Source organism: Neovison vison, chromosome 11 (genome assembly GCF_020171115.1).
Source record: "Neovison vison isolate M4711 chromosome 11, ASM_NN_V1, whole genome shotgun sequence".
Taxonomy (NCBI): domain Eukaryota; kingdom Metazoa; phylum Chordata; class Mammalia; order Carnivora; family Mustelidae; genus Neogale; species Neogale vison.
In genome coordinates this window covers 192,703,019-192,727,140 of record NC_058101.1, presented here as the reverse complement: position 1 = coordinate 192,727,140, position 24,122 = coordinate 192,703,019, and the positions used below count along the sequence as shown (strand labels likewise).

At 37.9% G+C, this 24,122-nt stretch overlaps 1 protein-coding gene across 2 annotated transcripts in view; it reads right to left on the bottom strand.

Moving 5' to 3' along the window:
• Positions 1 to 24,122, bottom strand: part of DLC1 (DLC1 Rho GTPase activating protein) — a 568,091-nt gene that overhangs the window by 383,553 nt on the left and 160,416 nt on the right. For both annotated transcript variants that reach the window (XM_044225531.1, XM_044225530.1), the window contains one exon: positions 21,835 to 22,979. In XM_044225531.1, the coding sequence (XP_044081466.1) occupies positions 21,835 to 22,854 (1,020 nt within the window). In that variant the 5' untranslated portion in view covers positions 22,855 to 22,979. The remainder of the gene's footprint in view (positions 1 to 21,834; positions 22,980 to 24,122) is intronic.

The following is a 24,122-nucleotide window of genomic DNA, read 5'->3' as shown; positions in this document are numbered from 1 at the left end:
ATTAGTCTCTAAAAAGAGAATGAAACTAAACTCATCATTACCTTCAATCTTGTGTGTTTTGTGGTTCCCACATGGTTGGGTCATTAATAATTTCACAACCAGTTCTCCACTGAATTATGAATGGGTAATGTAGAAACTTCAATGAGATAATCAGTTCTTAGTGTATTTACCATTTCCAAGGGAAGAAGGCAAGAGTAGGTTGCCTCCCAAAGCAAAAAGAAGCTATAGGGAAGACTTGTGATGGGTGAAATGATCAATTTAAAAGTCGCTAAGTAGGGGTGCCTGCGTGGCTCAGTGGTTTAAAACCTCTCTGCCTTTGGCTCAGGTCATGATCCCAGAGTCCTGGGATTGAGCCCCACATCAGGCTCTCTGCTCAACGGGGGGCCAACTTTAAATAGAATACATAATTAGTTATTTTAGTATTGCCTCAGAAACATAATTAGTATCATATATAGCTTTGTGAATATTTGCATTTCCAAGCTTTCTGTGAACATCCAGATGTAAGAACCTTATTTTTCATGATATTTTTAAAGCATTATATCAGTCACCTAAAGCTTAATCTCTATTAAAATAGACTGGATTGAGGCTTTCAAAAAATGAGGAAAATTAAAAACAAAAGCAAATATATTCTACTAATTTCAGCAGGATTTTTTTAATGCCACTAAGAATTTCAAATTTAGAAGAGAAGACAAGGCAGGTTTTCATTTCTACATACACATCCACAGCCCAATTCTTTTTGGTATGGCTAGTACATAAGTTGATGATGTAATTTGTCACCTAAATGAGACATTTCAGGAAGTGAAAGAGGGAGCAAAGCAGGCAGGAGGTGGGGACAGCAGCCATAAATCAGAGTGGCCAGACAAACCAGGATGAATGGTCATCACACTAATGGCCCATTTTCCTTAAAAGATGGAGTTATGGGGGTGCCTGGGTGGCTCAGTCTATTAAGCATCTCCCTTTGGCTCAGGTCATGATCCCAGGAACTTGGGATGGAGACCTGCATCAGGCTCCCTGCTCAGCAGGAAGTCTGCTTCTCTCTCTCTCACTCCCTCCTGCTATATTCCCTCTCTCTATCATATAAATAAAAATATTTTTTTAAAAAAAGAGTTGGAGTTATGAAAGTTTATCCTTCAATTTTTTTTGAGTTTCTTAAGGGGAATGATAATAACTTTTTCATCTTTGATGACCAGGCAGCTAACATCATGCCTAAATAGTAGATGGTAAAAACAATGCTAAATGACTGAATGAGTATGAATACATTAACAAAATATATACCCACATAAACATTTGTAATTACACCCCTTCCTGTTCATAAAATCAAAGATTAACATAGTAGACTTGAAGATACAAGAAGACATCACCATAACAGAATCTTTCTCCTTTCATCCAGCCACATAGTAAGAGAAGTCATTCTTTTCTCAAACAGCAAACAAACTGAAAATGGACACAACTCTGTAGTCAACCATGGCGGGGGAGTACACACTCACCCATCCCATCCATTCATCTACCCGCTAGACAACTCCCTGTTTCTCACTACAGCATACCAATCACTGAGACTACACAAGGGATGTACAGAGTCTCTGACGTCATTGTGCGTATGGTACCACCAAATCAGGGCATTTTATTAGGTTCACCTTCAAATAAAAATTTTAAAACAATTAATTTCCATTCATTTTACTTCTTTCCTCAGTGAAGATATTTTCAGGGAGAAAGAGGTAGCTTTGGAAACTTAAAGAATGTGGAATGAGTTTGAAACAGTTATGTGGCTAGAATAGCTAAATGCTAGAATGAGGCAACTAGGTGTATAGAGTGACTAAGACTCTCAGAATCCATGGTGGCCAGAGAGCATGGATTTGTAGTGCTTCTCTAGAAGATTGATTAGAATAGTGAGAGTAAGCTTAAAATTTTAACGGCATTGCACTCCTGGGTATTTACCCCAAAGATACAGATGTCGTGAAAAGAAGAGCCATCTGTACCCCAATGTTTATAGCAGCAATGGCCACGGTCGCCAAACTGTGGAAAGAACCAAGATGCCCTTCAACAGACGAATGGATAAGGAAGATGTGGTCCATATACACTATGGAGTATTATGCCTCCATCAGAAAGGATGAATACCCAACTTTTGTAGCAACATGGACGGGACTGGAAGAGATTATGCTGAGTGAAAGAAGTCAAGCAGAGAGAGTCAGTTATCATATGGTTTCACTTATTTGTGGAGCATAACAAATAGCATGGAGGACAAGGGGTGTTAGAGAGGAGAAGGGAGTTGGGGTAAATTGGAAGGAGAGGTGAATCATGAGAGACTATGGACTCTGAAAAATAATCTGAGGGGTTTGAAGTGGCGGGGGGCTGGGAGGTTGGGGTACCAGGTGGTGGGTATTATAGAGGGCACGGCTTGCATGGAGCACTGGGTGTGGGGAAAAAATAATGAATACTGTTTTTCTGAAAATAAATAAATTAATTTAATTTAAAAACATTTTAATGGCAACTAGAGAATTTTACAGGTAGGAGATAGTGTCCTCATCTGATGAAAACCAAGAATTAGGTTAGCTTTTTCATGAAAGAAAGTAACCTGGTTTTCTTAGCAAGTTTATATCTGACTATACTATGCAGAATAAAATACAATAGGAGAAAAAAAAAAACTGGATCCAAGGAGATAGCAAGGAATTTATCATAGAGCCTCCTATTGCTGAAATGAGTGTGTAGGTAGGATGGAAACATGAGAAGCGGAAATACATGATTCCTACAAGAATCATGGATTCCTACAAAAATCATCAGGAGATCACATACCAGTCACCTATGCTACCCAATTTTCCTTAGTCATAACAAGGAAGGGGAACCAAAATCATTAAATTGTTAAGAAAAATCAATAGCAGGGAAACAGATGCTGCACAGAAAGAAGCAATTCAGGTAATATCAACTACACATTAAAGACCTCTAAACCCCAGATCCATCTAAACCCAATCCCTCCACTGGCGACTGGGTTGCCTCCTCCCTTATTAGTTCAAGGACATCATTCCTAGAGCTGCTTCCTTTCCTGCAGCAATATTTCTTCTACTGGGTCATTTTTTTGAGATTCCATATATGACACCCAAATATCTCCCATTAAACATTAAAAACAATTCTCTCTTGACTCCACATTCTCTTCTTTCATTTTCTTTTACAGCAAATATTAAATCATTATTTAATACGTGACTCTGCTTACTTTCTTCAATTCCTGTCCTCCCTTTTGCTCGTGAACCCTCTGAAAGCAAGCATCTCTCCCCTATCCCCACCAAACTATGAACAAGTGGACTTTATGTTGTTAAATGCCACATTTCTTCTTGATCTACCCACAGCATTTGAAACATTTGACTTTACTCCCCTTTTAGAAACAGTTCCTTCACATGGCTTCTAAGATCCCACTCTTTGATTCTGGTCATTCTTTTGTTCATTCTAATCCTTAGTTGGCTTACTATTCATTTTCTGGATTTATTTTCTGCTTTCCTATTTTAGAAAGTAAGTCATTGATAGCAAAGATATTATTTTGTATCTCTCACAACCAGAATAGTGCTTGGCACACAGTAAGTGCACAATAACTGTTTATCAACTAGGTAACTAACAAAAAGAAAGAGCTATCTAAGTTAAAAATAGAATTGAAATAACAAATATTTTAATGGACAATGAATGATAAAATGAATCTATCTGGAAGATTCAAGTTGCTGATTTGGTCCACTGAGTCAAGGAAATTTCTGATTGAATAATGCAAAAATAAAAGAAGTGTCAAATAATAGATAGAAGTTAAGAGACATAGATACAGGTTATTCAAAAACATCTAATAGGAATCCTGGGCAGAAACATCAGAAACAAGGGGAGGTGGCAGTACTCATTAAAATACTGTCAGAAATATTTCCTAAACTGATGAAAGATGTAGTTTCAGATTGAATGATCTTAGCAAACAATATTTTGCATTCAAAAGAAGCAAAAATATTTATAGTCACAGCCTAGTGAATTTTATAACTCCAAGGATAAAGAATATACCTTAAGAACATTCAGAGATTTAAAAATAAGTTACAAAAACCAAGTTATCAGGGTGGCATAGATATTCATATCTTAAATACTTGGTCACAGGAGAGTCAAGGAATGTCATCAAATTTCTCAAGGCAAAAAAAAAAAAAAGAGAGAGAGAGAGAAGGAGAGAGAAAGAAATAAAGAGAAAAGAAAAAAAGAAAAGAGCTTGGAATTCTAAACCTGCTTAATGATTAATTAAAAGATGGGAAAAATAACAACCCTTATGGATATAAAAGAACTTAAAAATAATCATAATGATATGATAAAGTTATTCAAGGACATATGTCAACCAAATAAATAAGAAAGCTAAAGAACATGGATACGCAAAGGATGTGTGACATAGGAAGTGGGAGCAAATTGGGATTTTAAAATAAAATCTATTAGACCTTGATGCCTGGGTGATTTCTCTTTTAATGACAAGACGTATCTGCTTCTCTGTGGTCCAATTTCACTGTTTTATTTATTTTTTTTCTGGAGTGGATATTTACATATTATAAAACCTTTTGTGGATTTTGAATTTTATAATTAAACATGGAACAATTAGTATGAAGTCACTAAATTCCATTGAAAGTGAGTTTTTGATGATAGAAAAGATGTCAGCCATCGTTTTAGTCGATTACATCAACTATGCTTAGTATAATACAAGCAATTGTTATGGGCTGAATTGTGTCTCCCCCACATTGACAATTTATGAAGTTGTAGTAGAGTAAGATGGACCTCCAACCCCATTTGACTAGTGTCCTTACAAAAAAGAGGAAATCTGGACACAGACACACAACACCATGTGGACATTAAGGCAGAGGGCAGGTGATGGTCCACAAACCAAGAACACTAAAAATTACCAGCGGACCACAGAAGCTAGAAGAGAGACATGGAACAGCCAACAGAAGGAATTAACCATGTTGACACCTCGATCTCAGACTTTCGGTTTTCAGAATCGTGACAATAAGATTTTACTGCTGAAACATACAGTTTGAGGTACTGTGTTACAACACCCCTAGGAAATGGTTCTGGCAGTCAAAAAATATTTGTTAAATACCTGAATGAAATATCTTTCATGAGTGAACATCGTAAGTGCCGCGTACTGTAACTAATTTGTAAATATTTAAAAAGCCTACATTTATAGTTATTTAGGTGTGAACCAGAATTGGAGACAGTTGACAATGGTAGTCTTTGGAAAAATGGGACTCGTCAGAGAGGAAATTTAACTTCCATTTTACACTTTTTTTTTTTTTTTGGCCATGTGCATGTATCACTTATACTTATAAAAAGATAAAAATATGGAGCTGGTAAATAAACCAATGCTGTCTTACTGCAAGCATTTTTTTTCTCGAGTTAAGCAGTGAGACAATTTAAGGCTTGGAATTGATTCAGGGATTTTTACTTCATAGACTTATAATAATGGGAAATATGCTAGCTCTCAAACAAAATAAGCTACATTCTCTGTAGAAGTGTCCTCACGTTACTGGCTATCGTTTAGAGTTATTTTTATTACGATTTCCAAAGAACTATCAGATAAAATTAAGAATGAGGAGATATACTAATGGGAGGTGATTCAGTAATTTAATTGGAACAAGAAGAGTGAAAAGGTAGTGTGAATTATTACTGTACACTAAAGTAATGCCCAGTGTTCTGTGTCTGTCTTCCCTCAACCACCTGTTCCGCAGAAATGTAGTAAGTGCGCCCTATATGGCACACACGCTCTAGGCATTAGGAAGGGAAATGGCGAATCAACTGAGTATGCTAGTCCCTGCTTTCAAGGAATTTACTATAATGTGTAGGTTTGCGTACTACAGAAGTCTCCCCCTTATCCACGGGGAAACGTTCCAAAAGGCTCAGTGGATTCCTAAAACGCCGTGTAACACCGAACCCCTTCGGTACTGTTTTTCCCTGTACATACATACATAGCTCTTATAGAGTTTAATTTATAAATTAGGCAGAGTAAGAAATTAACAACAATTAATAATGAAATAGAACAATTCTAACAATATAATACTGTCCCTTTCTGATCATATCCTATTATGCCGTACTCACCCTTCCTGAGAGAACGTGAGAGGATGAAACGCCCGCAGGGTGAGTCTGCGAGGTGATGACATCATTCTTGGGGCCTACGCTGGCGACTGCTGACGTCAAGATTCTGCGTCAGAGGGAGGAGCCTTGGCTTTGAAAGGCAACTGGCCACAGGTAACCAAAACCGCAGGTAAGGGGAGATTACCTAGTTTACTGATGCTGTCTCTAATAAATTAGCACGAACTTAGTGCCTTACAAGTACAATTGTTTTGTTGTTGTTGTTGTTGTTGTTTGGGAGGGGGGAGAGCTGGGGGGAGGGGAAGAGGGAGAGGAAGGGAGAGAATCTTAAGCAGGTTCCATGCTGCTCAACCCCGAGCCTGAGGCGGGGCTTGATACTACCACCCTGAGACCATCACCTGAGCTGAAATTGAATGTCGGCCGCTGACTGAGCCACCAGGCGCCCTCAAAGTACAGTTTCTTTCTCTCACAGTTCCTGACGCTAGAAATCAAAGTGGGTTGGCAGGGTTGTGCTCTCTCAGAAGACAGAGAGATAACCCTTCCCTGCCTTTTCAAGCTTCCGGCAGCTCCAGGTGTTCCTTGGCTGCATCATTCCAGTCTCTGCCCCCATCTTCTCAGGGTCTCCTGCTATGTGGTCTCTTCTGTTATGTACAAGGACCTATCTCATCTTGAGATTCTTAATTACATCTCCAAAGACCCATTTCCCCCATTAGGTCACATTCACAGGTTCCCGGATTAGGATATGCACATACTGTTTTGGGGCTCCGCAGTTCGATCACTACAATATGGATAAGGGAATAGGTTAAGTCCAACACAGTGTGATAAGGGCTGGGCTACGGTATGTACAGGGGGTTACAGCATGCACAGATGACACCTGGAAGGAAGGAGAACCCAGTTCAGTCGGAGGGGTTCAGGGGCGACTGTCTGAGTGAAGTGACACGTGAGATGCGACCTGAAGAATGCCAGGGGCGGGAAGGTGGGCTGGGTGAGCTTTCTGGAGGAGAGCTAGGGTATACTGAATTTAGGTCACTGAGAGGAGCTATAAAATATGAGATGAGGAGAAGCACAGAAGAAACTACAAAGGTGAACAGGGCCTGGAATGGGATTGTCCTTGAAAGGCGCGTCTAGCATATTGGGATGTTAAATCTATGGAGGAGAACGGGGCAGATTTGCATTGGATGATGATAATTTGGAGTGCAGTATGAAGTTTGGATTTGTGGGGTTTAGGACTAGAATCCAAAGAAATCAGTTAGGATGATGTTGCAGTAACTTGAGCAAGAGATATTGAGGGGATTAAGGGGAGAGGAATGGAAAATACTGAGGATGGAGAAATATTATATTCATAGCTATTGTTAGTTACTGCTAAACTCACAGGTGTATTTCTACAGTGTTTCTAAAATGTAGATGGGTTCCAAAGTTCTCAACTTTTCCTCTGAGCTTTCTTTCTGGCACTAGGGCTAGCCCACAGAGAGAGAGAGAGAGAGAGAGAAATGGAGAGAAAGAGACAGAGGGAGGAGGGGTAACAATAAGGTTCTAGCAACTGTTTTTGATAAACATTTTGAATTTCTGAAACACATCTTTACAAATGGATGGATTTCCTTCTGTTCTTAGAGCCATGGATACACTTTGATTGGCACTGCTCCAAAGTAAATGTGACTTTTTAAACCCCTTCCTAAGTGAAGGAGAGCAGTCTACATTTGGGTGGCGGATACTGCTTATGACTCACTCTTAATTCTATGTACCTGTTTAGTTCTTTCAGTTTCAAAACGTTTCATGAGGAGGTTAGGAATGCAGAAGGGTGTTATCAAAGTGGCAGTGGAATCCTGTGCAGAAAGAACGGACGGCCACAGGGGGAGAAGGTAAATATGTCACTTTGAACATAAGCAGTCCCTCGAGGCAAACAGCAGTGCGCTTCAGGAAAACTCTGCCTGCTGCTTCTCACCTGGATGCCCCCTGTTCCTGCAGGGGTGGTACCTAATGACTGACATGTGCAAGCAAGATCACAGGCATCTGCAAGTGGACTGGCCAGCAACCTCAGGAGAAAATGCTTGTGAATTTGCTAATAAATCTTTCAGAATCAAGTTTTATTGTTAAGTGGTTAAAATGGTAACAATTACTTGAAAACACTATGTCAAGGATAGCGCTCAGGATTTGAAATGCAGAACCACAACCACAAAAGTCCCTTGTCAAGGCTATTCTTCACTGGAAGAATCACTACACCTCCATCTCTTTGGTAGTTTAAGCGTGACTTTGTGGCTCTTTTGCATTCCCTTCCAATAGCAGTGGTTCCTAGGTTCTATTAACACGCTTGTACTATTTGCTTCTTAGTAGAGACTGGATTGACTCTTAACATTTCTTCCACAAGCCCTCGTATATATTACATAGGAAATCAAACCACAGGGGGCATTTTATTATTTGCAGTATTCTGTTTTAGTCTCCCAATATAAACTGTGGATTTTACATGGCTTCAATGTATGTTGATAAAGCAGAGTGGCATGCAAACGTTCCTTCTTTGAGACTGCGGCTCTTCCTGCCCTTCTACACCCTCCTCACCCATCCTTCCTTACCTCCAACAACTTGATGTCACCAAGTTTTGCTCCAGTGATTTGCACAGTAACCAGAGCTCCAGCTAAGTACTGTATAGTGCTCCGACTTTAGAAGGGAATACCAGAGGCGCAAAATATTGGGCAGCAGCTCACATGTATAAGTCACTATATCAGCATAGTGACTTACCTATTGCCATCTCCTGAGTAGATCTGGTCCCCTTAAAAATGAAAAATTTGGGGGCACCTGGATGGCGCAGTGGGTTAAAGCCTCTGCCTTCGGCTCAGGTCATGATCTTACGGTCCTGGGATCGAGCCCTACATTGGGCTCTGTGCTCGGCAGGGAGCCTGTTTCCTTCTCTCTCTCTGCCTGCCTCTCTGCCTACTTGTGATTTCTGTCTGTCAAACAAATAAATAAAATCTTTTTAAAAAAATGAAAAATTTTATGTGAAAGTTAGAATTTAAAGTTTGTAATCAACTAGCTTCCGGTAAGCAATATGAATATTTCCTATTTATTTTCTATCAATAAAATAAATGATCTTAGTGTTCAGGTTTGGAAATTTAGGATTACAATAACTATAACGTATTGCATGTGAAGGACAAATTTATTTCCATTTTAAGTTGCCCAGAATAGGCTAAGGAACAACTTTGCATGCTTTTTATTTCTAGTCTATGTCCAATTTTAAGTATAAAAATTTAGTGCTTTAACTAATATGTTTTTAAAAATTTGCATGAAGATTATACTGAAATCTGCTGGCTAATTTCCTTTCTCTCCTTGCCTCCTTAATGATCGCTCACAGTATGGAACTTGTTTGAAATACTTTTCAGCTTGTTTAAAATTTATCATGCCTCAACCCAAACACTGAAGACATCTGAGAGAAACCACTTTGTAACTTCTAAGTGGATAGAGATAATATTTATGATAAAAGTCTATGTTGCTCAGAGGGAAAGAGTACAGAATAACTGAATTAAATGAAAATTCATGCCTCAGGAAAAGAGTAACTTTTCTAGTATAAAACTAGAAACCAGGAGAAGCTGAGAAAAATAAACTTTATTTTAGACTCTATTTTCAGTTTTTAAAAATTTATTTTATATTCTTGTCAGCAGATACCTGAAATGATAGTTAAGTTCTTAAAGCTGTGGGTTTTTTTCTTTTTTGCACACCAAGTGGACAAATATCTGAAATAGAAGGATAAAACATTTCCTTTCATCATTCAAAAAAACCTTAATATTAGGTTTGTGTTACATTTTGATGTTGGCCAATTCTTTCTGATTACTTTTAAATTATAGCTTCTCCAAGATAATATGCATAACTCAGCATCTTCTCCGTGGGGCGGCAACTTTACATTGGTAACAGGACATACCACTATTAACACTCTAAATTATAGCCCCTTGGCCTTGTCAATATACACACATTATTCCAGTTAATGTGAAATGCAAGGATGTTCAAAGTCTCTTCCAGCTGGAACATTCCATGAGCCTATGAAAAGCAAACTCTATCTCTCATTCCATATTTGTAGGATGTTGCCTACAACAGTTTAGTCAAGCATACAATGTCTTGCTTGTTGGGCAAATGCACATGTGACAGGACATTAAACATCATGCTACCATCTTACAGCAAAATGAAGACAAAATGCAAGGAATATTATCGAGACGTGGGTCAAAATTAAAGTCCTAATACCCGATGGCAGATACATACTGTGTGACATAATAACTCTGTACCTAAGAGCTCAGCTATCCATTTCTTAATGTAGGTGCTGGTCTGCTGTACTGACCAAATTTCACTTCCCTGTGCCTTTGGTGGGAGGGTGGAGGGGGTAAAAAATGGTGCATTGACCTTGAAGGTGATATTTACCACAGAGGCCTCGCCTGCATCTGGTTTCCTTTTACAACTCCCTTGGAAACATGTGAGAGTAGAACACCACCGGCCAACTTGCAAATGTCCCTGTGGTAGTGACCACTTACTTCCTCTGCGTTTTGTCACATCCTCTACTCCAAGTCTCAATAAAGCCCGCATTGTTGCAGGGAGCCAAATACGGCATCTCAGATTGTGCCTGATTATTGCAGACATTGAAAATTAATTTATACAGGTATGTAATTTTTACATATGTATTATATATATTAACTTACATCTATGTATATACCCATAAAATATTTTTGTTCAGTAAAATTATTTTATCCTTAATATTCCTGCTATAGGCTTTATACACTTCACAATACTCTTAAGAAAAAGTTTAACTCATTCAAAAACTCAAAGAATAGATTTTGTGGCACAAATTGACACTTAATCGAAATAATATTTAAACCACAGTGTTGAAAATGAAGGTTCTCATCAACACACTGAGCGTGAGCCCCAATCTTTCACCATGTAACAACAGAGGTAGAACAGCATGGTCTCAGAGTGCTGTCCTCTGCACACATTGTCATCCATCAGACAACTCACATCACTCAGAGAGACTATGGACTTATTATTAAAGAGTTCCTGTATTTAAACTCAAGGAAGATGAAAATTGAAATTTGACCTTTTATCAAATATTCATGAGTACTTTTTTCATCTGTTATACTCTGACTGAAATACCTTTGGGTATCACTTCAAAGTAACTCTAAAGAAAATTTCCAATGGTGCATGAGGCCAATATGTGAGTAGAATGTGAAACACTGTAACCAGAATTAAATTTTTAGCAAACAAGGAATTATTCTCTTGCTTTTTTACTTATAATGTTTTTAGTCAATTATGTTTTTAAATCACCTTGTTATGATTGCCCATTATAAAAAATTAATTAGTAGCACTCCATAGATGATTCTTCCATATCTGTGAGAGTATGAAAATTATTGATATTCACTGTCTCCTCATCATTTTATAGTTGAACCATTTTGTAAGTACATGTCCCAATAATGATTTAGTCATCAAGCAAATGTCCATGTTCTTCATTTCACTTTTCTGCTCACCAAATACTAGCTGGGAGGAAATTAACACAACTAGCATTTTTTTTTTCAAGACTCATTAGTATGCTGAAATCTGATTATTTATTTATTTAATGTAAAGTGAGTGAGCCTGGAAGCTAAAAACCCAAGTTTGAAAACAGAAAGTTGCTTTGCCTAAGCTAAAGTATGGCATATGAAGTACTGTCCTCCCCTTTTGATGTTTATATCACCATGAAAGAGTTTGCAAAAGACACCTTAGCCTTTAAAAGTGATGGTTTAGGGGCACCTGGGTGGCTCAGTGGGTTAAAGCCTCTACCTTCAGCTCAGGTCAAGATCCCAGGGTCCTGGGATCAAGGCCCATATCGGGCTCTCTGCTCTGTGGGGAGCCTGCTTCCTCCTCTCTCTCTCTCTCTCTCTCTGCCTGCCTCTCTGCCTACTTGTGATCATTATCAAATAAATAAATAAAATCTTTAAAAAAAAAAAATAAAAGTGATGGTTTACAAAATGGCTTTCTTGAAGTATTTGTTTATTTCATTTACCTCCTAAGACTGAAATCTGTGTATCTAAAGAAAATAAAATTTTACTTCTCAAGAACAGTTAAAGTAGGGACAGAGAGATTCCTCTCCTTCATTCTCATAAGGGCACTGCCTTTGCATCCTTGAAAGCTCAGTTCAGGCATCGCTTGGTGAAACCTTCTCTGACTTCTTCACAGGGACAAGGTCCCTTTCCTAGCTGGTAATGCTCCTACCTCCATAGACTTAAATACTTTTCCACCTTCGGTTAGGTTGAATCATGATTTTACTCTCCTTGTGGTTCCAAACTTAATATCATATTAGGTTTTAAAGGAATAGTTATTGAAGTTAATTTAACTATTTTCTTGTTATTTATGTTACATTGCCCTTTCAACACGTAAATCTTTTACATAGGGATGCATAGGATTTTTATATTTGGATCTTATACCACACATGACAGAGTGCTGGCAAAGTGAAGGTACTTAACATTTATTTAGTTAATGAGTGCATATTCCAAACTCTACTATATAATGATATTTAGATAGCAAAGATGTCCATGAGGGTGGACTTATCTTCTAAATCCTCCCTCAAATTTTGTCAGTCTTTCCCCACACCTGTTCTCAGACAGTTCAGCTTACTCAGATCTACAGAATGATTGAGTCAAACCAATTAACGAACCAACCAAGCAGCCAACCACAACAGCTACTGCTAAAGTCCATGGTGTTGTCTATGTGTCAGGCACTGTTTTCATTACTTCTTTATATTAACATTCAATCTTCCTGACAACAGAGTGGAGTATTCCATTATACAGATGAAAAAACTGAGGCACAGAGAAAATCAGTAACATACACAGAAGATTTCAAAGCTACAAGTGAAGGAAGCAGCTTGGTTGCAGAGTCCATTGGCTTAATTACTTGGTTCTATGCATACCCATAGGGTAGACAGTGTGGAGGCTAACCACAGGCCAAGCAGCACTCCAGAAATCTCTAACTAAAGTAGCTACTGACCCTGGCTGTTATTTATGCTGTGAATATAGATTCTGCCTGCAATTTTTCAGTTATGTAATTGTCAATTCACCTTGAATTTGAGTTAAAAAATGGATTGTTTCCTAGTATAGGAATTGTACTAGGCAGTTTGTTTAATCACATTTTCTATCTCATTTAATGTTCTAGCAAACTTGTGATATAGGGAATGTTGTCTTCATTTTTCTTTTTAGAGATATATAAGCTTTACAAAGATTAAATGATACCCTTCAATTTAGACTGTGCTCTTCCTCCTCATCAACAGCTTATTCTCTTGGTTAGAAAATCAAGGCGAGACCAGGGCACCTAGGTGGCTCAGTTGGTTAAGCATCTGCCATCTGCCTGGGTCTTGATCCCAGGTCTTGGGACTGAGCCACGTATCAGGGTCCTGCTCAGTGGGGAGCCTGCTTCTCCCTCTCCACCCCTCCCTCTGCTTGTGCTTTCTCTCTCTCTCAAGTAAACAAACAAAATAAAAAAAAAAAAAAAGAAAATCAAGGTCAGACCAAGCCATTCATTTTCTAGACCAAATAGTAATGCTATTTCAACTTCTTTTTTTAAACCTCTGGGTTAACTTTTATTGTATATGAAACCCTTAATGTATATAAAACCCTTTTCAAGTTCCAGTGGCTCAAAAAATGGAACCTCAAATCTAAGAGTTTCATGAATCACTAGTTTTATTCCTGTGCCAATGTAGAAACAGAACTGGAAAAAAAAAGGAAGAAAAGTGTATTTTCCTATTTGCTTATGTTTCCTTTGAAAATTGTAAGGTTATCTCTAAAGTAGCACTATAATTTTCTTGACAGTTAGAACATTATCTGTGGAATAGAGACCTTGTTGGCAGCAGGGATAAGTACTTTAGTTCTAAGAACATGAGCCAGAGAGTGAACGGGTCTGTTGGCATTACTGCAGTCAGTGCCCAGATAACAGAGGCAGGGCCCTGTTCTGTAGGCTATGTTAGTTCTCCCAGCTCTTGTGGATATTGGCATTTCTTGAAGGGAAGCAGCCAAAACCTATGCTGGTTTTGTTGGTATTAAGAGATTAATAAGTTGGTCCTGGTTTATAGTAACAGAAATCCACAAGGAAGAAACGTTTAATCAGTTTCACTATTATGATAGCCTCTAATGTGCATTTGGCTCTGAAATACCCATTAATTATTTAAAATAACATCATAAACATGTATTAATTCTTGCTCCAATAAAAGCTGATGTTGGGTTAATGTGAGTTTATTAATGATCTTGTTACTAATAATGTAAATTTGCAGTTTGGGTCCAAGTCACAACTTGGATCAGAGGCCCATCACACATCATAACTACTTAAAAAAAAAAAAAATCTGGAACAAGAAACATCCAAATCTAATTGCTCTCATTCAAAGTATATTTTTCTGCCTTAGAGGCACCTGGCAGCAAATCTCCCTACTTTATGTGGTTTTCACGATATAAATTACAAAGAAATTTACTATTGTCTGACACTCTCTAAACAAATCCCTTAATCTCTCCTACTTGTTTGTCTTTCAATCTCTTACTCTATTTTTCCTGTCATTTCCCATCCATTCCACCCCCAAATTCCTCAGAATGACATGAACCAGAAAAGTTGAAAAATTTCTGAACCAGTGGCTTCCCAACATTTTTGATCATGTGCTTCTCAGTGACAATGTGTATGTTATTTAATTATAACTATAACATATATACTTTTCTATTAATATATATCTTACAGAATATATATAAAATTAAAGGATAAATTAAAAGTCACTGTGAATGGACATTCTAACATTTTCCTCCTTTGAAACAACATTAACCCCTCAGCGTTCTCTGCACTGGGCTAGTGACAATGAATTAGTTGTTTTGAGATGACCAGTAATAATAATCAAACTTGAGGTTGCCTCAGAGACCCAGATTTTACATAGTTCTTTTCTCCCTCTTCCCTCATGCTCTGTTTTAGCATGGTACTAGCAGGAAGCACAGATAGGAGATTATGGTGCAAAACAGGGGATATCTGGTTTCGGATGTGGGTTGTATGGCTCCATTTCTTCTGCATCTTTATAAGTGGGCTCTAGACATCTGATTTTGTCTTCTGAAAATAAATCCTTAACCATGACAGGAATATCCATTCATTCAAACACCTATGAATAGAGTTCTAAGCCCTGGGCTGAAGGATATAGATGTGAATTTGAACCACTACAGATAAAAAACTGTCCCCACCAAGGTTATGCTTTAGTAAGCAATGGAGTGATCAAATGATTTTATAGTAAACATTATAAAAGAGATAAGACTTCTATGAGTGAAGAGAGAATAAAGCAACTGATTTGGCTGAGGAGATTTGGGAAAATCCCCCCAAAGAGAAACTATCTGAGAATCTTGAAATAGCTCACTGGGGCTTTACCTTTAGCCTGGGGGAGATACAGCCTGGGAAGGCTAGCTCTACTCAGCAGAGTTCCTCAAGTGAACTGAGAATAACAATAATTTATCTCCACCTGCTCTGTAATCACTGGACTCAAATTCATGTTCCTTGTCTCCTCCTTAGACTCCTGCTGGTGATAATCCCAACTGCATCATGCTGAAATCAGATTTGATTCCCAGCCTTCTACAAATCCACTTTTTGTCAAGGACTTGTCATGTTGCTTTTCCTTACAATTGACCGGGGCTTGTCTTGGTTTCTTTCTTTCTTTCTTTCTTTCTTTCTTTCATCTTCCCTTCTCCTCCTCTTCCTGTGTCCTATCCCTTCTCTCCTTCTCTGACACCATTGTTCCCTCCCTATGGTACTTGCCTTCTGTGTGAGTCAAACAGAAGTTTTACTGGGGAATTCGAACAGACGTCTTACTGGGGATATTGAAAATGCTCAATGTTTGTTACTGATGGGTTTTATCAGACACTGTATCTGGTGTTATCTTTTATCATACAATTAAATGCGGTTTTGTTTTGGTTTGTTCACATTTCTACGTGGTTTTACGGGAATCATGTTTATTATGCGGCAAAATATTTGAGCCCCAAATACCTGCAAATATGTTTTTGGCTTCCTAGTTGTTTGTAAGGCAAAAACCAGTTTAAATGGCATAACATAATTTGATGGTTTTCAGTGGCCTAACAACACAAAAAGAGCTATTAGTGAAGTTACCAGATGAACCTGGGACACGAACCCAGCTAAAATATAGCTGGGAAGACCTAGTGTTGTTTATCTACACTCCAACTTTCCACTGGCTAATGACTTCTTTGCCAGCCCTAATCCTTGACCTACAGAAACGAAGTTTAAAAACAATACTATCTACTCAACAAGACTGTGTCTTTAAAACCCATGTGACCTTAGTGTAAAATCATACTGTTATCATGAATCTATCTGCAAAGCTATATATACTTTCAAGTCTTCCCCTCTTTGTCAAATGATACTAGGCTTATTAACAAAGTCTAATTCTCCCCTAGTCCTTGCTTTCATTCAACATGTCTTTGGGCCTTAACTTAACCATCCTTTCGTTTTTTATTTCTTAGACAATTTTTTCCTTCCCTTTTATATTCTTCCAGCTGGCTTCCTATCTTTGTCCATTCTATCTTTTGCACAATTTACTATGTTCTTTATGTCACCCATCGGTCAATGACAGGCTCCTCATGCTACAAGGCTCCTACACAGGCATTCAGAAGACAGAAAAAAAACAAGGAGGTCATAGAGAGGAATGAGAAGGTCATTTCAAGTATGAGTGCACTTTTCCTGAATTTATACATATTTTAGTGATAGGGTAAGGAGAAAATACTTGATTTTATCAGTCATTTCTAATTAATGTACTACATTTGTCCAGAGATAAAATACAGTAGATACAGCATGTTTTGCTCCTGAAAAGTTTTCCATAAAAAAGTGCAGCATTTGGTCAACATCACTTTGAATTGTGTCTTAACACTGAAAGATATTCTACAGTGTGAAATTAAATCAAGTATTTATAGAAAATACCACAGAACATATAGCAGCCTGTTTATTCCTTTCACAATAGGCCATGATATACTGGAATAGATTTATGGCAGGGTGCTGTTCCTCAACATGTTTAATGTTACGAGTTATCCCTCACTATAAAATTTCTCCTTCTTTGATAATAGAATTTTTATCGGACACCTGCTTATCCAGAATACAGACTCCATTTCTCAGCCCCTGTTACTTACTGTGGCCATGCAACTAAATTTTAGCACAGGAAATATGGGAGAAAAAAAGTGTGTCTTTTCTGGGTCCTGCCTGTACACAGGAGTGTCTCTAACCCTGTAACTCTCTCCTCTTCCCACTGACTTGACTGTCAATAAGGGATCAAGGTGGTAGAGCAGTTAGATCAAAGGAGTCTGGGGTTTTGAAAACATAGAGGCTACATGTTAGTCCAGAACTATTTATGTCTAATTATTATGCATATGTGAAAAAAAGATACTGTTTAAGTCACTTTTATGCTGGTTTTCTACAACAGCAGTCAAAACTACAGCATAAATGGTATATTTATTTTATTGTCAAAATGTGAGATTTTTGTTCAAATGTGGAATTAGGTATCTTCTCAAGTTCCAGATCATTTTTTGCACTGTATTTTGGAGTTTATATTGCTTTGTAATACGGTTCATGTTTTATGTGATCAAATAAAAATATGTTCATACATTTATACAGCTATCATGGTTATGCAAAACTTTGGGAACTATTTAAATAGTCTCTAGAGACGACTGAATTTTGAACTCTCTTTAATTAGCTAACCACCATCAAGAACAAATACGCTAGTTCTTTTAAAAAAGTCTAACCTCAAGTCTTTCCCTACATATTTTCCATCTTCACATCTCATTTGGTTTAAAGAGACCACTTCTTAGACGGACTCCCTCCTCCAGATTTCTGTGGAATTTGTCTCTGAGAATTGCTCTTAACCAGCTGCCTTACCCCAAAGACCCACCCACGCTCTATAAGAGCTGGTCATATGCCACACAACCTTCTGACTCATTTGCTAATGTCTGTTCCTACTCCCTTGGTTTTCCTTTTATTTTAGTGGCTTCATTTAATGACATATTTCACCATATTTAGGAGAATTATTATCTTAAAAGATTAATATATATACTACAAATGTAGTCCTCTCCACTTGAAACTCTTAATAAATATATGTGTATCTATCCTTGATGGCCAGAAATAACACTGGAAAACAACAAAAAAATACATCATGCAAAACAATGAATGCCTGCCAAGATTTATGGGTTTCAAGGAATGATAATGTATATCTGTAGTACAATGATGCCTCTAGCACAATGCTATTTCAGAACATTCTGGGGATCACTCTTAGAAGCTCTACTTTAGTTTTCTTTTTTATTTTTTTCCAAGTCTTAGGATCTTGATTATATCCTAACCCCCACTGCCCCCCCTAAAAATCATGCTTATAAATTCAATGAAGGATTCGCTTCACTCATACGACCATCAGATAATACGCTGATGAACTTTCTCTCACTAAAATTTTATTAGCTTATATTCTGATCCACCTTTTCTTTCTTTCTTCTTTTTTTAAGATTTTATTTATTTATTTGACAGAGAGAGAGATCACAAGTAGGCAGAGAGGCAGGCAGGGAGAGAGGGGGAAGCAAGCTCCCTGCTGAGCAGAGAGTTCAATGCGGGTATCGATCCCAGGACCCTGAGACCAGACCTGGGCCCAAGGCAGAGGTTTTAACCCACTGAGCCACCCAGGCACTCCTGGTTGACCTTTTCATGCACTAATCTTAAAGCTGTCACCATGGCTGACAAATAGTTTTACAGATATAGACAATTAAGCAAATTCTTTTCAGCATCTGGAACCTAACACCTTAGACATGAAAATGTGGCTCGTGTGTCTCCCCAAAAGGCTTACCTATTTTAAATGACGTACAATAGCATTAGGAATGGAGTAGTTGATTGGAACTCTTGTCGATATTTTGGAAAACTTTATAAATACTTGTTTCCACTTCACAGAAGTGATGATAATCATGAGAACTATTTAAGGGATCATTTTGTGCTATGCAGAAAATGCTCCAAGTTATTTATGTATGTAACATTACTTTGTATTTGTACTTTTGTTCATTGTATGCATTTTTGTATGCATTTTGTATGCAATTTGTATGCATTGTATGCATAGTTCTATCACTTTTTATAAAAATTATATAGGATAAAAGGTGAAAAATCACCTGCGTCTATAGTTTTAATTCCATTCTTTCAAAGTAACTGCTATAATAATTTTATCCCAATTTAGCTAGAATTTCACATTTAATCATATAGAGAGATTTATACCCCATTTATATTTATATCTATATATGCACATTTTGTCCTATAAGGTTGGTATGTGCTAGACATAGTGGTCTGCCACTGCCTTTTTCCACATATACTATATCTTCAGCATTATTCTGTTAATGCACACAGATCTCACTCTATCTTTTTAATGGCTACATAGCATTCCAACAATAGATAAGCAATAATTAAACATTCATTATTGGTGGAAATTTAGGTTGTTTCTTTTTTGTCAGTAACATACAATATAATAATGAACATCTCTGGCCATATATTTTTATATGTTTTACTGTTTCCTTTGGTAAATTTCTAAAATGGCTATTTGCCAGTTCAGAGATATTTTAATATTCATTCAGTATAAAATAGAACAGAAATTCCTATAGATGTTGATTATAGAAGCTTCTCCCATAATCAAACCTTTCCAGAGTAACTCCTAAACTTGAAATTTTGCATTTAATCTGTTTATTACAAAGCATCCTAAATGAGCTGTAGAGTCAAAGCAAATATTCCACCAGACAATGCCATAACACTTTAGAATGATGAAATGCTTAAAATAGAATATTTAAGTTAGAACTTGTAAATAGGTTATAATTACAGCTCTCATAAATGTAGCCATGCTACAGTGACATGTCCAAGAGCAAATTCTTTCCAGCATTCTTCGTATTGATATAAATGTCCAAGTGGTGAGCATATGTTTCTGGAATGTTTAATGTTTCTGTCAGCAGTTGGGCAGGGTTTGTCTTATTTTAGGGGAGCTATGTCATAGGTCAGTTAATAATTTCTTATGTCATTATTGCAGTCCCAACAGATTTGATAGGATAAATGGACATTTCTGAAAAAGTGACCAGAGCATGCCAATCATAACAACTTTAGGGAGCATTAATCTTTTAAAACAATCTAAAAGGAAGGAAGAGTTTCCCAGAGGCACACGATGCTCTGTTGTCATATAGTTTGAGCACATTGATCTTTGTTGTCAAGCCTCTGACTTCATTTACACTAACTTGTAACATGTGACTGATCTAGTTTGCTAGCAAAGCCACAGTTTATGGAAATCAGACTTTTTAAAATTTTTTTTTACCCGCAAAAAGAGAGATTGTTTTTTTCCTCATTGTAGATAGCCCCAGTTGAGCAGAACTGAGAACACTGGTTTTGTGTTAGGAGAACTGCAATTATGGGTTAATATGATTATCATAAGAGGGGGAAGGATGTTGCCCAATCTGCAGGGGGTTTTCAATGCCAATGACCAGATTGGATTTATAAAAGAAATCATATTTGTACTTCATAAGGATTGTAAGCACTACATTGCTGGAAGAATTTGGAGAAAATCTACAAGATAAGACAAACTTTGGCCAAGGGTCTACTAGCTAAACCATGCGTCCTATAACTCTAATTTTTGCTTCTCTCACTTGGAAGCTTCTTAGGGGAGTATGGCATTTACAGGATTAGTAAAGGAGCCTTGGCATCAAGAATAATTTCAGTTATTGGCTCTTTTTGGTTAAGAGTTAAAGAAAAGTTGGGGCGCCTGGGTGGCTCAGTGGGTTAAGCGGCTGCCTTCAGCTCAGGTCATGATCTCAGGGTCCTGGGATCGAGTCCCGCATCGGGCTCTCTGCTCAGCAGGGAGCCTGCTTCCTCCTCTCTCTCTGCCTGCCTCTCTGCCTACTTGTGATCTCTCTCTGTCAAATAAATAAATAAAATCTTTAAAAAAAAAAAAAGAGTTAAAGAAAAGTTGATACGTCTAATGATGGCAAATGTGCCAGAGGATTGTTTAAAATAGTATCAGTAGGGCGTCTGGGTGGCTCAGTGGGTTAAGCCGCTGCCTTTGGCTCAGGTCATGATCTCAGGATCCTGGGATCGAGTCCCGCATCGGGCTCTCTGCTCAGCAGGGAGCCTGCTTCCTCCTCTCTCTCTCTGCCTGCCGCCTCTCTGCCTCCTTGTAATCTCTCTCTGTCAAATAAATAAATAAAATCTTTAAAAAAATAAAATAAAATAAAATAGTATCAGTATATTTGGGGGTAGGGAAAACTGTTGCCTTTGTGTATGTAAAGGAATCCTTTTCTCCATGTGAATGATACCCCTTATGATAAAATATACTTTTTAAAGGGAAAAAGAAATAAATCTAAATAATTGACATGAAATAAAGAAAATACTATTTATTTCTTTCTTTCTAAAAATTAGATAACACTCTTCAGATAGGCCTTGACCTATAAGCTATCTGGTGGCTATTTAATTCCAGTTAAAGAAAGTCAAACCAATTCTGTCTCCAACACAATTCCAGAATACAATGTTCACAAACTATTATAAATAATATTAGTGAAATAAATAGGTTCTTACTATATTTTAATGTTTAAGTATTTTGATGGTTTCTCCAAGAAGATACTCTGAGTTATACAGCTATCCTATAATGCAATAGGAACATTTACAGACCTCTTGAATCTGAGCAAAATAATAAGTGATGGTAAGAAAGATATTTATAAAATCCCCAAAGCCAGATAATCTGTGCATGTGTCTTACCTTTCTTTTGCGAAGCCTGACTGGGCTGTCCGTGGGTTCTTGGGTGGCCAGAGTTTCCTTTAAGTGTAAACACTGCATACCCTCTCCTGAGTTGACCTTTGGGAGACTTTTGTTTTGATGTTCTGAGAAACCACTCTTCTCGAGGACATTTTCAGCTGACATTCCACCAGTGCAGGAAGGAGGTTGCAGAAGGCAGCTTCCAGAATCTGCTTTTAATAATGGCAGTCCTCTGTCCGTGCAAGGAAGAGCCAAGAACTTGTCCTGTACTACACTGCAGGTGTTTCTTTCATGTTCATCTTTAGGGAAGTCAAGTTTCCTTCGTTGCTGAGCAATTACAGCAGAATTAAGCAATTGCTTCTCAGGCACAATATCTTTCACATTCGAAGAGTCACACACATTTATTTTATTAGATGCATCTTTTATTTCACTTAAGCTTATCTCATTACAAAGCTCCAGGCTTTTACTTACAACGCCATCAACTCTCTTCTCCCCTCTTTCTTCTACCAGTGCTAAGTCAGCTCCATCTGCCATTCCCCAGGAGTCACTCTGGTGATTGTCCATGATGGGCAGTGTCGTTCCTGAGGAGCCTGCTCCTCTGTTGTTATGTTGGTCTGATATTTTTTGTCCTTGGGTACTTAAAATCTGCTTATCATCTGTAACACATGGATCGGAATCGGTATCCTCGTCAGAAACATGCACTAGTGTTTCTGTGCTGGCCTCCAGAGAAAGAAACTGATCTTCACCTTCGTGGCTGTCATTTTCATCCACCTCCTTTGAAATGTGACCCATTGGCCTCCCAGGAAAGTCTCTCAGCTCTGAACCATGGCAGCAGTCCGGGAGTGAAACACACCTCTCTTTACGATCCACATTTAAAGACGCATCTTTTTCCATACTTGCCTGCAAGCTGTCAGCTACTAGTCCATGATGACATGCTGGGTTGTAATCATCAGAATTAAAAGGCTGTCCCATCCACTGGGTCACATGTTCTTCCCAGCTTCTCTTTCTGATAGCTACAGACATGTCATCGTCGTTTAACAGCAGATAGAGAGATACATTCCATATGAGACTAAAGGAGATGGAACTTGCTGAAAGATGACTTCATATGTAGTGATTCAAGAAGGGAGTGAGTTTCGTCATTTTGCCACCTATTAAAAATTTTAAAATATATATATATATATATATACATATATATTCAGGATCATCATTCTCAAGTCAAAATATATGTTCAAAAAGAGAGCATTTAATCTGAGCTATGAAAGACTAAGAGATCTTATAGAGCATCTATTTGATGGCTTTAATGATGTTATTTCTTTAAGAAGTAGCCTCCTATTAGAACAAAATGTCGTATTTAATCTTTCTGTTCAAAAAACAATGACAACACTTTAAATGCAGCTGGATCAATTGACCTACTAACGAATGAAGGTTAAGTACTGAATGCCTGAAACTCCCTTAAGAACATATTTGCATTACAGTACTTAATAGAACTCACCAGAATAAAGTTGTTGCTCTAGCTGCCACGCTTTTGTGCTTTACTTTTGTGAACAGAAGTCCTTAAGGAAATCTATTTGCTAGGGGTGCCTGGGTGGCTCAGTGGGTTAAAGCCTCTGCCTTCCGCTTGGGTCATGATCCCAGGGTCCTTGATTGATCCCTGCATCAAGGCTCTCTGCTCAGTGGGGAGCCTGCTTCCTCCTCTCTCTCTCTCTCTCTCTCTGCGTGCCTCTCTGCCTACTTGTGATCTCTCTCTCTGTGTCAAATAAATAAAATAAAATAAAATAAAAATTTACTTGCTGCTTGGTTTGAATTGCAGCAAAGAATACCAGGGGTCTGTTCATGCCAAATCAGAGCCATAGAAACAGCATGTGCCATGTCTCAGTTTGTGAAAGAGCAAACTCCCAGGATGTATTTACTCCAAGGAGTGACTAAGAAGCATGGAAAAAATCTAGTGTAGCTCCTATTAACACATAATTCATAAGAAAGTGTAACACAGACCACTGGCCGTGCCCTAGGATAAATACATTTACACGCACACTTATCACAGCTACTAGTACTAGCTAGCAAGCTTGTTTTGCTGAAGCTTAGAGACATTATATTAGTTGCCCAAGGTCAAACATCCAGGAAGTATGCCAGGATTCAAACTAGGCCCTGGATCTGATTTTGTCAACAAAGGTCACTGTTTCCATGGAAGGAGATTCTACCTGCGCCCCTTCCCTCCCCCCCCAGCTTTAGTACATATAAAATCTCAACTCCTCAGTCAGGAATTCAGAGAACCAAAAGGAAGATGTGAGCAT